Source organism: Bombus huntii, chromosome 10 (genome assembly GCF_024542735.1).
Source record: "Bombus huntii isolate Logan2020A chromosome 10, iyBomHunt1.1, whole genome shotgun sequence".
NCBI lineage: Eukaryota > Metazoa > Arthropoda > Insecta > Hymenoptera > Apidae > Bombus > Bombus huntii.
This window is the reverse complement of record NC_066247.1, coordinates 12,507,460-12,521,979: the sequence shown is the minus strand read 5'-3', so window position 1 is coordinate 12,521,979 and position 14,520 is coordinate 12,507,460. Positions and strand designations below refer to the sequence as shown.

Below are 14,520 nucleotides of genomic sequence, written 5' to 3'. Positions count from 1 at the left end.
TAAAGAGCGTTTGCCTATTGACGATATTGTAGTGCCAAATCAAGAATTACCTGATCCCGAAAGTGACAACGGTGATTCTCATATGACACTAAAGGAATTAGAACAAAAGTGGAATAACCTAGCTTTAGGAACTCTCAGTGAGAACCATTTACATTCACCAACGCCGTCTCATAATTAAATATAGGTAATAACTTATTATATACATATAACGACTGGACACAAGTGACACATTAATAATTTATTTAAATTATGTTTCTACTATAGTGTACGTATTGTACGTATCTTATATTATAGATTTAAAAATGGAGTTTCCAAATGTTGGGGAGAGATGTTCAATCAAAGATTGCAAACAATTAAATTTTTTACCATTTGAATGCAATCATTGCCATGACTTATTTTGCAAGGAACATTTTCATATAGGTTCTCATAAGTGTCTAGGTTTGAAAGATAAGATCACATATACCAAAATAAGAGCACCAAATTATACATGTTCAGATGAATTGTGCAAAGAAACTTCACCCATTGAAATGCAATGCATCAAATGTAAGAAACACTTTTGTCTACAACATAGATATCATGGCTGCCTGGAATATACTAATGAAGAAAAAACAACAAAGTTGAAAAAATGGCAAATTCCAAAAAAACAATTTGCTGAAGCAAAAGCTATAGTAGATCAAGAAATTTCAGATACTTTGAAGAAATCCAAAAATACTACAATGGCCAATAAAGTATGTAAAGTATCATTTAAATAGTTAACAAAAAATGTTACATATTTGTATATTTAATTATTATTTAATTAGGTAAGACTTATGCGTGTAAAGGGTTCTGCTGTTGGTTCAAAAAATGTACCAGTAAATGAAAGATGTTATTTTCTTGTATATCCCCCAACTACAATATCTAACAAACATATAGGACCATCTAAAGGTATTTATGTGAATATGAACTGGACAATTGGGAAAGCCATAGACTCAATAGCTGATATATTAAAAGTATCCAACAATAATAATGTAGCAGGAGCATCTAAACTGCAATTATTTCATCATATAACTGGTGCACTAATATGTAATGAAATGGATACACCATTAATAAAATTGCTTGAAAATTCGGAACTTATAGATGGACAAAGTGTTATTTTAGAATATTCAGATAGTATGTTTGTAGATACTACTTTATATAAATAAATATTTACAAGAAGTAATAACAATTTCTTTCCTTTTGATCTATACATTCTTAAAATATGATTTATAAGTATACAACAATTTATTGATAGTGGTAAGAACACAGTTTTAGAATAATATTTGTTTATTACAAACTAGATGGTTTTATATATATCAGTTTTACATTTACTCTTGATAAAAAGACACGCAGATGTACTATGTATGTACTTAATAAACAAATCATTTACACCAGATTATTGTCAAGTTTGCTTCAAATAAAACAATGATGATACTTTGACTTTGGCACTGGACGTTCTTTCCTTTTTTGACTTACTTCAATTACACTAATATAGCATAATAAAAGAATCAACAATATCGATTTAAAAACAACTATATACTTACTAATATCTTGTAATGTGCTTATATAAATGTTAAAAAAGATAAATATAGATAGCAAGAGAGATATTGAATAATATTTTTAACCATGTGCGTGTTTTAACCGTATCATTATTTTATTACATTTTGGCGAATTGAGTAATTGATACGTTATGAAATTATAAAAGTTTCATGTAGTGACACACACGGTGAAATTTTTCACAAATAATTATGTGAATATATAAAAAAAATATTAATATAAAAATCATGTATCTCTTATGAATTGAATCTACTTCTTAAACTATTTAATGTAAGTCTTTCGTAGGATATTTAAAGGCTTAATGTTTTAATACTTATAATATTATTACATATAATGTGCGAATAATGATTTAAAGTTTTGATGCAAAAATTACCAACATATGAACTTTGTATTATAAATACATATATATAATAAATTATGTATAACGAAAGAATTAATATTTTTATAAAATCAATTCCGTCTTATACATGATTAATAGCATTAATTTAATTAATCTTATGTCAATTAAAAATTCTTCATATGTGAATAAGTTTTGCAACAAATTTTATATGTAACTAAATGTGTAGATTGAATAATATTCACTTTCAGATATCCTACTTTAGGTTGAATTACTGTACTTTAAAAGTAACCAGCCTATGATTATGCGAGTTATATAAAATTTCGAGAAAGAAAATATATAATTATCACTTAACAATTTATCGATATAGATTCGATAAAGATATAAGATAAGTTAGTAATGGAGATAAAAGGAAATAGTTATAAAAATAGAATAATATATAAAAGAAAATAAAAGCTAGCCTTTGCTTAAATATACATGAAAATAGTTTCTGAAGTAAAGTACAAGTCTGATCAAAGAAAGAATACAAAGTATGTATACAGAGATTGCAAAAAGAACAAGTAAAGTCATCCGGACATTTACATTTGTTTCATTGTCTTGGCCTCTTATTCGGCCACTGGCCACCTGCCTGCTGGGAGGAGAATGAATCTGATAGCGGTAGGTGGCCTGAAGTCAAGCTCAGGAATGCCAACGAGACTTTTGCAATTCAATTTGACCTTCCAATGTCTTGGCAAGATATATGACAAAAAGTTGACTAAGAGCTATACCTAAAGCAATACCAGCTATTGTGTACAAATTGCGTTCTGCCCAACTTCGTACAATTTCAATGCAACCGCTAGTCCATACTTTCTTGCCTGCTTCAGATACTGGTAACATTTGCACTTTATAGCCACACATTATATTCACAAGACCACTCTAAACATTTCAATAATGTTTTAAATTCCAATATGATCTCATTAACAAAATGTAAAAATTTGTACTTACTGATATGTCTGTAGCATTAATGCAACATGAAAATGGTGCACCACAACGTTCAACACTAGGACTGGAGCAATTAAAATATTCATTCTTTCCCCAATCCAAGTATCCTTCTTGACTTAAACCACAACATCTAAACTGTTCATGAAAATATAGATTTTTTAAATATTATTAATTATAATAATATACCTTAATAAATGTTTGTTTATAAGAGTCTTTACTTTTTGTTGCCCAAAATCAATAAAATTTTGTAGATCAGGATCTTCCCTATATGTTTGTATGATTTTATCTGTAAATGACTCCTCCAATAATGATTGCAATGTATGTGGGAATACAAAACCAACAATTGCAATACCCATCTCAAGCAAGAAGAATACCAATAGACATAGTGAATACTGCAATAAATAAGTATTACTTGTGTGTTAATAAACTGCTTAATATAACGATATGTCTGATAATACTAACAAATTTAAGAAGACAAGTATTTTCGCGTAATGCTCCAACACATCCTGCAAAACTAACAACAAAGACTACTCCTCCAGCGATAACCATCACAAGTGAAATATTAAGGATCACATCATATACATTTTCTACTCTAACGGAACCAGTTGCTTGCCATTTATCCACAAATGCATATAAACCTACTCCAATTAAAAGGCCTCCAAATAACTGTACAACAAAATAAAACATTTAAAATTTCATTCTCATAAGATTTCTCTACATATAATAAGATTTTTTCATAAGATTTATCTATAAATAACAAATACATGTAATACATAATTTTCTGCTTACTGTCTGCTTATATTTTATTTATTAGTGATAATAATGATAAGATAATTAATAGGATGAGAAATATAAAACATTTACTAACCCAAAAAACAAAATTGAGCATAAATATCATATACTTCACACAAGAACTAACATAAGTGAAGTTATTTGTTCGCCGCCGATTATTCATCATGGTAAAGTAGAAATTGTTTTAAGAGTTATTAATTGGTATATACAAGAAATTCTCACTTTTAGTTATATATACAAATTACATAGATTGCATTACTTATTTCATAATTTCACTTATTCAACGCATATTTGCTACCTTCTTACTTAATCTTCGATGAACTATATTTAATCGTTCATGAAAAGGAAAAATATAATGCACCATACTTTGACAGCTTACTTTGCATCCGCCATTACACTTCTGTTTCTCGTATTCCTCGCATCCAAGTTTGAAATCAGCTGTCCGCGCATTCCACGTTTCAGTAATCTACATGCAGAATAGACAGAATTCATTTTTGTATAGATCACGTATAAACTGTCAAACGTAAAAAATTCTAAACGAGACAAAATTTCTAATGTTTGATTTGTTTAGAATTTTTTGATATTTATACTATACATATTCGAAAATATAAGATACTCGCTTTAAAAGGATGACATCAGTGCAAGACAGTAAGTTTGTGTTGTGTACTATAGTTCATAATTTAGAGGTTAACAGGACTATATTAATACATTCTTTTATATTTAATTAATAATAGATTACCGTAGTATCACATTATAAATATTTTATCATAATGATAAATGATGTAATATATTACTATTTATTTTTATATGATTACATAAAAAATAAATCGTTGTTTCTTAACCTATATAATGTAAACAACCAATTAATACTTGAAAACATAAATATTATATGCTTACAATAGTATTGAAAGTGCCAATTATATAAAATTTAATTTATTAAATAATTTATATTTATTAAATATTATAATATTTGCAGGATTAAAATTAAGAAGATCATATGATACTTGGAGTACTCGTGAACAACTATGTTTAGCTTCTAGTGTATTGAAGTCAGGAGATCAAAATTGGATGAGTGTATCACGATCATTAAAAGCATTTGTTGAAAAAGAAACATTGAGACCACCTGATTGGTTTTCTCAAAAATCTTGTGCCAGTCAATATGCATATTTATTGGAAAATGCAGATACCCCCAAGAGGAAGAAAAGGGAAAGTGGAGAAACTACTGGTGAATCAATAGTTAGAAGGTTAACGCAAGAAAGATTAGTTGAACTAAGGCAAATATTAGCTTTCCAAAAGGATGAATACCAACAGCTTAAAGCTGAAATAAATATGTTAAAATCTGGATCAATATCAGAGGACAAGTTACAAAAAATGTGGCTTGCAATGGAGCAAGAAGAACGGGAACAAGAACAAAAAGCAAGAGCACATTCTGCATGGTTAGCAAAACGACAACAAAAGCAAGAATTAAATTCATCACAAACAGGAACTACTATAATTCAACGTAAATCTACTGAAACTAGAATAGAAATTCAAGAAACAATAGAAAATACAGATGAAGATGAAAAGAAAGCCAGGGGGGGAAGGTCACCATTGTTAACAAGTCTATTAAAATCACCAAGTCCAACAACACAAACCCAAACCACAACTACTACAGCACAAGTAAGCTCTCCTACGATCACAAGCCTACTTAGTTCTAGTCCTAAAGTACCAAATTCTCAATTGACACAAAATGTATCTCCACAATTGCACCAGTTAGTTACTTCTGCAATTTCAAATATATCATCAGAAAGACCATCAGTTGGTGCACCAACCTTATCTATGTTATTAGAAATGCCTGCTAATGCACACAGGGGTCCTCTACCTAATTTACAATCAACTCCAGGTATGGTATCTCAACAAAATGTTCCTACTGAAGTTCACAGTCTTCAACCGCAATCTATGCATCAAGTTACAATACAAAATGAAACATCTGTATCTGCTCAGCCTCTTACAATTAGCACTCCAAATATGCCATCTACAGAAAGTATGGTACAGATTATAGATCATATAGATGATGTAATACGTAAAGATATAATGGCAGATGTAATAGACAAAGATGAAATCAATGAAATTATTGGAGATATAGAAGAGTTGATAAAAGAAGAAATTACTGGTAGTCCACAAACTATAGATACAACTACATCAACAATTAATACCCTTACTGTACCTCAAATTCAAGAAGTACCAGTGGTAACAGAACGGCCAGAACCCAGAGATGTAGATGAAGTTGTATCACTTTCTAATTCACCAGAAAGTGAAATGGCTATTGAAGAAATTGATTCCAGTACATCAAATATTGCAGAAATTATAGGGACAGTTGCTATTGAACCACAAGAACATAAAGTTATTGTTGCGGAAGTATCTGAAACCATACCAAGTGCATCAGAAGAAATAAAATCTGAAGAAAGTACATGTTATGAAAGAGTAACATTGAATGAAGAGCTGAATTGTCCTGAATTAGACACTCAGGATGGTGAAAATAGCAAAGATATTCCAATAGAAGAGAAACAAATCATTGAGGAATTTGATACTATGGATTCTACTTCAAATGTAGAAACTGAAGAAAATGATTCAAAAATACCTACAAAAGAGTTAATAGAAGAAATAGCAGAAGATGAAGTTGAAGAAGAAGAAGAAACTGAAGTAATTGTACCAGAAATTAAAGAGTCACCTACTAGTAAACTACAAAGAGTGTCCTCTGAAGAGTTAGAAAATAAAGGCAATATGGAATTGGATCAATTAGAAATGCATCTTGCTAAAATTACAGGTGAACAGCAAGATGTTCCATCAGCAGAAGTTGTTAGTGTTTCATCTGAAGTAACAAATGATCTTCCTAGTACCGAGGATACAGAAAAATCACAAGATATTAGTTTAATTTTAGAAGATGATGAAAGTAGCTCTGATGATAAAAAGAAGATAACAGAAGAACAAATAATAGAAAATACAATTGAGAGCACAGAATCTATTGATCTATCATTCAAAGAAGACCCTATAATTGTAGTCAAAGAAAAGACTATTATAGAAGTAAGTGAAGAATCTCCAGAAAAATCTCAAGAGGAACAAACAGAAGAAACTTTAGAAATTTATACAGATGAATTTAAAAAAGAAGATACAAAAGATTCTTCTGAAGATACAACAAGCTCTATTCTGCAAGATATAGAAATAAAAGAAGAGGAAATAGAGGAAACAGCAATTGTGGAAGATTGGTCAATCAAGGTCAAGGAAGATCAACTGGTATCTCCAGAAGATATAGAAACTTCAAAAACAGAACCCGCAGATCCTATTAAATCTGAGTTCGACATTTCCATTGTAAAGAAAGAAGAAAATACATATGAAGACTCAAAAGTCGAAGAGGAGACAAAAATTCAATTGGAAAATGCTGTAATATCAGAAGTTCAAAAAGAAGTTCAAATAAAAGAAGAGAAAGAAGAGAAAAAAGGTATAGATACTGAACAAAATGTAAAAAAAGAGCTAGAATCTATAATAAGTGCTGGAGAAGATACTGCTGAATTAGATGAAGAAGAATCATCATTAAGCAAGTTAAGTGGAGGACGTGCTATGAAAACTTATTCAAAAAAACAAAATGTTTGTATCGATAGTGAACCTGAAAATGAAGGTACTGGAGAAGGTGCAGATTATAGGGCATGGAAGAAGGCAGTCATGTTGGTTTATAATCGACTTGCTACACATAAGTATGCATCTGTATTTTTGAGACCTATTACAGAAGATCAAGCACCTGGATATCATTCAGTTATCTTTAGACCTATGGACTTATCCACTATTAAAAAAAATATAGACAATGGAACAATTAGATCTACGATGCATTTTCAACGTGATGTCATGTTAATGTTTCAAAATGCCATTATGTATAATAAACATGATACATTTATTTACAAAATGGCAGTTTCAATGCAGGAAGAATGTCTACAGCATATGCAGGTAAATATATAAATGTAATATTATTTTCTATGCATAATTACTATTTTCAAGAAATCTAACATCGTTTAATTTTGTTTAGATATTAGTACAAGTTACAGGGGAGGGAACACTCAGGAGAGAAACAAGAACTGCAGCAAGTAGTAGTAGTGAGGCTAGTGAAAGTAGTATAAAAAGAAAAAGAAGTCACATCACTCCAAGTCCTCATGATACAGACAGTCCACGTTCAAAAAAGCGTAGAAAATCAGAGAATGATTAAGGACATTTTTATATTTATGTATATACATATGTATAATGTGATACACATTAAAGTTCTAAAGAACTTTACTGGGAAGGATGAAAGAAATGATAAATTTATCCTATCAGCATTAAAGAATGATACTGGACATTTAAGATGTTTGAGATGTATGAAAAGAAATACAGTGATTTGAAATTCTATCTGTTAGAATTATTTTTAAATTATAATAAAAAATACAAAAATAGATTTTGTATTAATAATTACAAGGTTCATTCAATTTATCTTTTAAGACTTTATTACAACTATGTACTATAGTATAATGAATAACAAAAATAATTATTTGCAATATATATGTCGGAGATGGAAAGACAGCGGCATTTCCCGTCCGGAATGTTGGGAAAAACCCCAACACACTAGTCCAGACTTTTACTATAGCTGCCCTTAAGTAATAAAAATAAGAAATAGTCTTAATGTTCCAATCTGACTTTATGACGATGGGTTTGGGCTCGAAGTGACATGGTAGGTCACCGGACGTAGCCACGGTCACGAGAGGGACATGTACCTGACAGAGGTATGAAATGATTATATGGCTCTCCTTAAAAACAAAGATTAACCCGAGAAGCGGAGACAGGAGTATATAAGGGCAGCCTCTTTTGGATTACGAGAGTTAGAGTTAGAGTGTTAGAGTCGTTGGACGAATTGCCGATTGAGTGATCCGAATCGAGTAGTACGTTGATACTTGTCCTCCCATGGATCGTGGATTTGTATCGAACCTGAATTCGTTGTCACCATCATCTCGACCATGCTATTACCATTACTCATAGCCTCTTGTAGTGTCCACATTCATACTGATAAATATTGGCTACATCCGCGACGGTAAAGTAAGTAAAGGTTCATCAAATGCCCCAAAATGCCAACCTATCTCCGACATATATATTATTTTAAAGAAAATGTAACATTTTTATTTTAAGGAAGATATAATAAAGACATTTTATAAAGCATAACTTTCTCTTAATATTAAAAAACCAAAAAATGTATTAAATAAATATTCCAAATTATAGCTTATAATGCAACTTGTTCTACCATAATAAAAAAAAGCCTGCTATTTATTTTCAATGGCTCTTCTAAACATTAAAATTTTAAACACAAAGTACAAAAAATTATCAGTGTAATCAAACATATGTAGAAAATTTAAATTTTATAATTGTATAACTTATCAAAATTTAAACAAAATTCATAATGGGCTATTATGCTAGCGGTGATACTCGTAAAACGATACAAAATTCCGAGGATGAAGGTTATGAAAATCAATCATCTTGTACCACAATATCTGTTGGGGTATTAAATCAATTAAATGTTAATGACAAACAATATTTTACATTTAGAATTTCTCAAGATATTGTAAGTTACTATTATCAAAAATATGCCTTTATTTAAAGAGAAATATCTTTATTTTTAAGTCACCGGCATCAACAACACCACCAATATCCGATGACACTGATCGACCGTTTTGGGCCGAAGATGAATTAAGTAGTTCAGAATCAAAGCAGCAGTTAAACGAAAAACAGAAACGTAGGCGTAGTTTGTCTTATCGTAATCGTGTTGCGATACACAGAAGCCGGTCTTTACTTTTTCAATCATCAAGTTCTAGTTTAGATTCGCTATCTGAACAAATTTCATCTGGAGGTACTTATTAATATAAATATTATACAAGAAACACAAGAATCGTAGGTTCTTTGTAATTTTAACATAATTATCATAGTTCTCAAGCAGGAACAATTTACAAGCCAATTCAGTATAGAACTACACAGCTACAATAATAGAAAGAAAAAATATGCACGTAAAAGAGGAGCTCCTTTTTTAAATAACGATAAAATTATTTATACAAAATGTAAAACTTCCAATCGAAAATAAATGCAGAAACATCACTCATTTTTAATAGATAAAATGTTTCACTAGTAAATTGTTTATCATCGTTTATATTGTTTAAATTACAGCATATCATAATTCTGATAAATCTGTTTGCTTCCTATCACAAACTAATAAGAATTCTATGTATAAAATTATTTTGGAATACATATATAGATAATTAAGAACCTGAACAAATTATGAGCTACTTTATAACCAACGAGCAAGAAAAAAATGAGTATAGGAAGTTTAGCAAACTTCGACTCCGTAAGTTCTTTCATTGAAATTAATAGAATTTATTTTTAATAAATATTCGTATTAATAAATACTCCTTGCATAAATTATTTCTATACGCAATTAATATTGTTAAAATACACATACATATATATAGTATATATACAATATTATCGCCATATTGCATGTTCTATTACGCATGGTATATTTAAAATTTGAACTTCAAATACGCCCAATGGATTACTTATACAATTATAATATCTACACGTTCATATTCTTCTTTAAATTTCAGAATCAACAATACATCCCGTTTTTAGTTTAACCCTTCTGAGTTTTTGTATGTTAGTTTTAATATTATTAGCATGGAATTTCAATAATATGATAAACCAGGATATTGATAATCACATCCTTCACTTATATTCGAGACAATCACTTTTACACACAGTGTCAGACAAATTTTTGTCATTCGGTCTTGATACATCATTACTTCGTGATATGAAAAGTCTTCCAATAAAGGATAGCAAATTTATAAATTTAGCTCGACTTCTTGGGCCAGCCTATGTTCGGGTAGGCGGTACGTCTGCAGATTGTCTATATTTTAATCAAGTTGGTATATTATTTTATCATTTATGAAATTATCATATATATAATATATATATATACATATTTATTTAAAAACACTTAGATAATAATTTATATGAATTATATTGTATAGACAAAAATAGTTTCCGAAAAAGTAATTAATCCGGTAGACGGCCAAGATATAAGTAATTTTACTATTAATGAGACAGATTTTGAGAATTTATACAATTTTGCGACAGAATCAAAATTGCGAATGATATTCGATTTAAATGTATTAATTAGAAATGTTAATGACTCTTGGAATGATGTTAATGCTAAAAATATAATCTCATTTGCCAAAAATAAGGGCATGACTCTAGACTGGCAATTAGGAAATGGTGAATGTTTTATTTACTATTTTTTTTTAATATCATATTTTATTATTCAATCTGCTTATCTTTTAAATAGATTTGATACGTAATAATAATAAAATTTCAGAACCAAATTCTTTTCATCATGTATTTAATAGAAATGTTAATGCAACTCAACTTGCACATGATTATTGTCACTTGAGGGAATTATTAGATGAAATGGGATATAATAAAAGTCTTCTTGTGGGACCAGAAGTAAATCATGTAGAAGATACAGTTCATATGGGAGAGCAATATGCGAAAACATTTTTAGAAAATGATAAAAATAGTGTAAACTATGTTACTTGGCATCAATATTACCTTAATGGAAGAGAAGCTCAACTAACTGATTTTATAAATATTTCAACTTTTAATTATTTGCCAAAGCAAATTAAATCCATGCAAAAAGCAATTATATCATCAGGAGGACTTATTCCTATGTGGTTATGTATGTAATCATATTAGATTCTTTGAAATAAAATTTCAAATTTAAGTGATGGAAAAGAATCTTTTTGTAGCAGAAACAAGTACAGCTTATGGTGGAGGTGCACCAAACCTATCAGATAGATTTGTAGCTGGATTTTTATGGCTCGACAAATTGGGATACAGTGCCAGTACAGGAGTAAATGTTGTTACTAGGCAATCATTATTTGGTGGAAACTATGCTATGATTGGATCTGATCTTATACCAAATCCTGACTGGTGGGTTAGTGTAGTGTATAAGAAATTTGTTTCAGAAAAAGTTTTAAAGTTATCACCAATACCTCTTGAGTATTTACGATTGTATGCACATTGCACTCCAAAAAAAGCATGGACTGGCAGAGTTCCAGCAATTACAATATATGGAATTAATCTAGCTAACTTCCCTATTCGTATTACTATTCAAGGAATTCCTGTATTTCACAGAAATGCTAAAGTTTATTTATATGCACTTACTTCTGACAAACTACAATCAAGGTATGTAATAATTATTTTACATGAAAATAGATTATGTAACATCTTATTTCAAATTTTTTTAGGACTATAAAAATAAATGGAGAATTATTGAAATTGGAATCTAATGGAAATTTACCACCATTCCGACCTATAGTATTAGAATCTACAGAACAAATTACTTTACCACCCTATTCCATGATATTTATTATAATACATAATGCAAAGGTTCCAGCATGTTATACATAGATAATATGCAACAATTTCAATTAAATTATATCATATATTATGTATACGTGTTCTATACATTAAAAATTTATATTATAGAATCTCATAAAACATTTTTACAATCATCACTAACTAGAATAAAGAAAAATTAATAAAAGAATTAAACAATTAAATAATTTTTTATAAGATATTACTATATCTTATATATACGCATTTATGGATTTGTGTGAGCTCGCGTGTGCGTATTATATATATGCAAACAACTATATTATTCAATATATGCATCTTATTACGATTAATGCATAATATTATTATAATACAAAGCATGATATATAAGATTTTTTTATAAACCTTATGCATGTTTCAATCAACTATCAATATATCACAACACTGTTCTATTGTTGAAAGATACATATTTAAAGTAGTTACTTATTTATTCACTAATACATGGTATTGTGTCCTTTGATAATTATAAAACAAAATTTTCTTAGAAATTATATATTGCAAATACTACAGAAAGAAATACTATAATACACAAAAAATATATAAATACTGAAAGTAGTATAATATTAGATAAATGGAATGATTAAATTCACTATTATCTAATAGCAAAATGTTATTGCATCAATGTTATAATTGTTAAATGAAAAATTGATAGCATTAACAGCATTAATAAATTTTAATGCACATACATTCTACATGTACAAATTACCAACATGACATTGAAAATTTATTTGACAATTGATTAGATTACGAGATACTATGGTATGTATGTACACAATATCTTTAATTATTTAATATTATTATATTATTCCTGAGCTGAAATAGTAATTGTTTTTCCTTTGGGGTCATCAAATCTATCCATTGTACGAATATCTATAATCATAGTAAGAGCCCAAATCATAATTAAAGCTAATATAGCGGTAACAAATATTCCTGTCCAAATTGGAATTGTAGTAAAACCGACACAGTCATATGCATCATTAAATGCAAATATTTTTGTGCCATTAGTCTTTTTGTCTGGTTGTGGATCAAGTTGCACTTGTAAACCTGTTATATTTAAGGCTGTATCGCCATTTTTGAATGTAATAATTTGTGAACAATGATAAGAGAAATTAAATGGAAAAACAATATCTGTATCTGTTGTTAAAATTTGTGGATTACCAGTAGAATTTGCATTAATATAATGTGAGTAATTAATTGTTTTGAGTGTATAATATCCTGCAGTTCTAACTTTAAATATAAAAACAAGTTCATTTTTGATGATAGCACCAGATCCTGTAAATGTCATAGTTAAATTATATGCAGATGTTTTTGGATCCGATTCTTCAGTAATTGTAGGCTTAAGTGGAAGATTTATTATAGCTTTGTCTTTTTCAGGCTATCAAATAAAAGAATTATTATTCACAAAGATGGATTAATTATGGTCATAAAGATCATTAGGTAAAATACTAATAATTAAAATTACCTGCAATGATAATGGTCGATTAGCATATAATAACACTCTTGCTCCTGAAATGACAAAAGATGTAGTAGTATTGTCTGCATCAATGTCCCTTTTTACTCGTTCAGAACGTCTATAACTACAGGCTTTCCCTGTGAGCATAGCTATCAAATTAGGGCTAGAATCCTTTATCGTCTTGTATGTATCTGGGATAACATCCAAATTACTAATTAGCACAATCAGCAATTGTCCATCAGATACAGAATCCACATAATCATTATAAGTTTGGTTGTACAAAGGTAAGTCTTCAACAGTATTCACTGCTTTCTCAACAGCAGGAAAATAACGTAAAGAATCACCACTAATAACTTCCTGAAGATGCTAAGAGATTGTACAAATTATATTAATATTCAAGTCAACAAGTAAATGAGTTCAACTATATAACATTATAAAGTATATTACAATAACCTGTTTGTATTTCACTAAATCTTCAATACACAGATTATCTTTTATATAAAGAAGAACTGGAGGTGAATTTTCTAATTTTTTACGCAGGTAAAGACCAAATTCCTCGCTGGTAGTCTTTAAAAAGGGGTTCACTGCATTTGTTAAATCAGAATTAACTGACTCACCCCATAGCAATACAGGTACTGCATTATCGGCGCGTGAAGGTAAAATTTGAAATGCAACGTTTAAGATAAAAACGAAACAGAAAACATTACAAAATTGTGTCATGATAGTTTTAGTCAAACACAACTGGGCGAGTCAGATAAGTACTGATCGACTGCGATCGAGCAGAATGTAAGGTAACAGAGCACCTGACTAGGCTAGAATCATATGACAGACGTCACGTGATAACTTTGTTTCCGGTTTTCAAATAAACCTTCATTCCAAATTAAGCCATTTC

The 14,520-nt window shown here is 29.4% G+C and overlaps 5 protein-coding genes across 7 annotated transcripts; 3 read left to right on the top strand and 2 right to left on the bottom strand.

Annotated features, from left to right (window-relative positions):
* The first annotated feature begins 35 nt into the window (after nucleotides 1-35).
* Nucleotides 36-1,455, top strand: LOC126870288 (AN1-type zinc finger protein 1-like). 2 transcript variants are annotated; one of them, XM_050627860.1, is made up of 3 exons: nucleotides 36-184; nucleotides 295-728; nucleotides 801-1,455. In XM_050627860.1, the coding sequence occupies exons 2-3, from the start codon at nucleotides 303-305 to the stop codon at nucleotides 1,179-1,181; spliced, it is 807 nt and encodes a 268-aa protein (XP_050483817.1). In that variant the 5' UTR covers nucleotides 36-184; nucleotides 295-302; the 3' UTR covers nucleotides 1,182-1,455. The 2 variants fall into 2 exon arrangements, with proteins under 2 accessions (XP_050483817.1, XP_050483816.1); XM_050627859.1 differs by having other exon boundaries at nucleotides 41-184; nucleotides 265-728.
* An 894-nt stretch (nucleotides 1,456-2,349) lies between these two features.
* Nucleotides 2,350-4,085, bottom strand: LOC126870287 (tetraspanin-33-like). Its single transcript, XM_050627857.1, has 5 exons — nucleotides 3,759-4,085; nucleotides 3,353-3,556; nucleotides 3,109-3,282; nucleotides 2,894-3,025; nucleotides 2,350-2,824 (listed from the first exon to the last, which is right to left on the bottom strand). The coding sequence occupies exons 1-5, from the start codon at nucleotides 3,846-3,848 to the stop codon at nucleotides 2,588-2,590; spliced, it is 837 nt and encodes a 278-aa protein (XP_050483814.1). The 5' UTR covers nucleotides 3,849-4,085; the 3' UTR covers nucleotides 2,350-2,587.
* Nucleotides 4,086-4,149: 64 nt separating this feature from the next.
* Nucleotides 4,150-8,153, top strand: LOC126870277 (bromodomain-containing protein 8). The gene is made up of 3 exons (XM_050627824.1): nucleotides 4,150-4,330; nucleotides 4,659-7,660; nucleotides 7,740-8,153. Exons 1-3 carry the CDS (start codon nucleotides 4,312-4,314, stop codon nucleotides 7,914-7,916), a joined length of 3,198 nt encoding a protein of 1,065 aa, XP_050483781.1. The 5' UTR covers nucleotides 4,150-4,311; the 3' UTR covers nucleotides 7,917-8,153.
* A 1,196-nt stretch (nucleotides 8,154-9,349) lies between these two features.
* On the top strand, nucleotides 9,350-12,270 carry LOC126870280 (heparanase-like). 2 transcript variants are annotated; one of them, XM_050627839.1, is made up of 7 exons: nucleotides 9,350-9,622; nucleotides 9,893-10,070; nucleotides 10,330-10,643; nucleotides 10,753-10,996; nucleotides 11,097-11,456; nucleotides 11,527-11,965; nucleotides 12,028-12,270. In XM_050627839.1, exons 2-7 carry the CDS (start codon nucleotides 10,004-10,006, stop codon nucleotides 12,188-12,190), a joined length of 1,587 nt encoding a protein of 528 aa, XP_050483796.1. In that variant the 5' UTR covers nucleotides 9,350-9,622; nucleotides 9,893-10,003; the 3' UTR covers nucleotides 12,191-12,270. The 2 variants fall into 2 exon arrangements, with proteins under 2 accessions (XP_050483796.1, XP_050483795.1); XM_050627838.1 differs by having other exon boundaries at nucleotides 9,351-9,581.
* On the bottom strand, nucleotides 12,205-14,516 carry LOC126870285 (V-type proton ATPase subunit S1-like). The gene is made up of 3 exons (XM_050627855.1): nucleotides 14,082-14,516; nucleotides 13,638-13,994; nucleotides 12,205-13,550 (listed from the first exon to the last, which is right to left on the bottom strand). Exons 1-3 carry the CDS (start codon nucleotides 14,346-14,348, stop codon nucleotides 12,978-12,980), a joined length of 1,197 nt encoding a protein of 398 aa, XP_050483812.1. The 5' UTR covers nucleotides 14,349-14,516; the 3' UTR covers nucleotides 12,205-12,977.
* Nucleotides 14,517-14,520: the final 4 nt, after the last annotated feature.

Bases quoted from the DNA above. Each gene is read 5' to 3' on its own strand.
- LOC126870288 (XM_050627860.1), top strand. From the start codon at position 303: ATGGAGTTTCCAAATGTTGGGGAGAGATGTTCAATCAAAGATTGCAAA. The intron at 729-800 runs GTATGTAAAGTA...TTATTTAATTAG, and splicing joins ATACTACAATGGCCAATAAA to GTAAGACTTATGCGTGTAAA.
- LOC126870287 (XM_050627857.1), bottom strand. From the start codon at position 3,848: ATGATGAATAATCGGCGGCGAACAAATAACTTCACTTATGTTAGTTCT. The intron at 3,283-3,352 runs GTTAGTATTATC...TATTTATTGCAG, and splicing joins ATACTTGTCTTCTTAAATTT to TATTCACTATGTCTATTGGT. The intron at 2,825-2,893 runs GTAAGTACAAAT...TGAAATGTTTAG, and splicing joins TTAATGCTACAGACATATCA to AGTGGTCTTGTGAATATAAT.
- LOC126870277 (XM_050627824.1), top strand. The intron at 7,661-7,739 runs GTAAATATATAA...AATTTTGTTTAG, and splicing joins AATGTCTACAGCATATGCAG to ATATTAGTACAAGTTACAGG.
- LOC126870280 (XM_050627839.1), top strand. From the start codon at position 10,004: ATGAGCTACTTTATAACCAACGAGCAAGAAAAAAATGAGTATAGGAAG. The intron at 10,644-10,752 runs GTTGGTATATTA...TATATTGTATAG, and splicing joins ATTGTCTATATTTTAATCAA to ACAAAAATAGTTTCCGAAAA. The intron at 11,457-11,526 runs GTATGTAATCAT...ATCTTTTTGTAG, and splicing joins ACTTATTCCTATGTGGTTAT to CAGAAACAAGTACAGCTTAT.
- LOC126870285 (XM_050627855.1), bottom strand. From the start codon at position 14,348: ATGACACAATTTTGTAATGTTTTCTGTTTCGTTTTTATCTTAAACGTT. The intron at 13,995-14,081 runs GTTATTGTAATA...ACAATCTCTTAG, and splicing joins ATTTAGTGAAATACAAACAG to CATCTTCAGGAAGTTATTAG. The intron at 13,551-13,637 runs GTAATTTTAATT...TTTATTTGATAG, and splicing joins ATCGACCATTATCATTGCAG to CCTGAAAAAGACAAAGCTAT.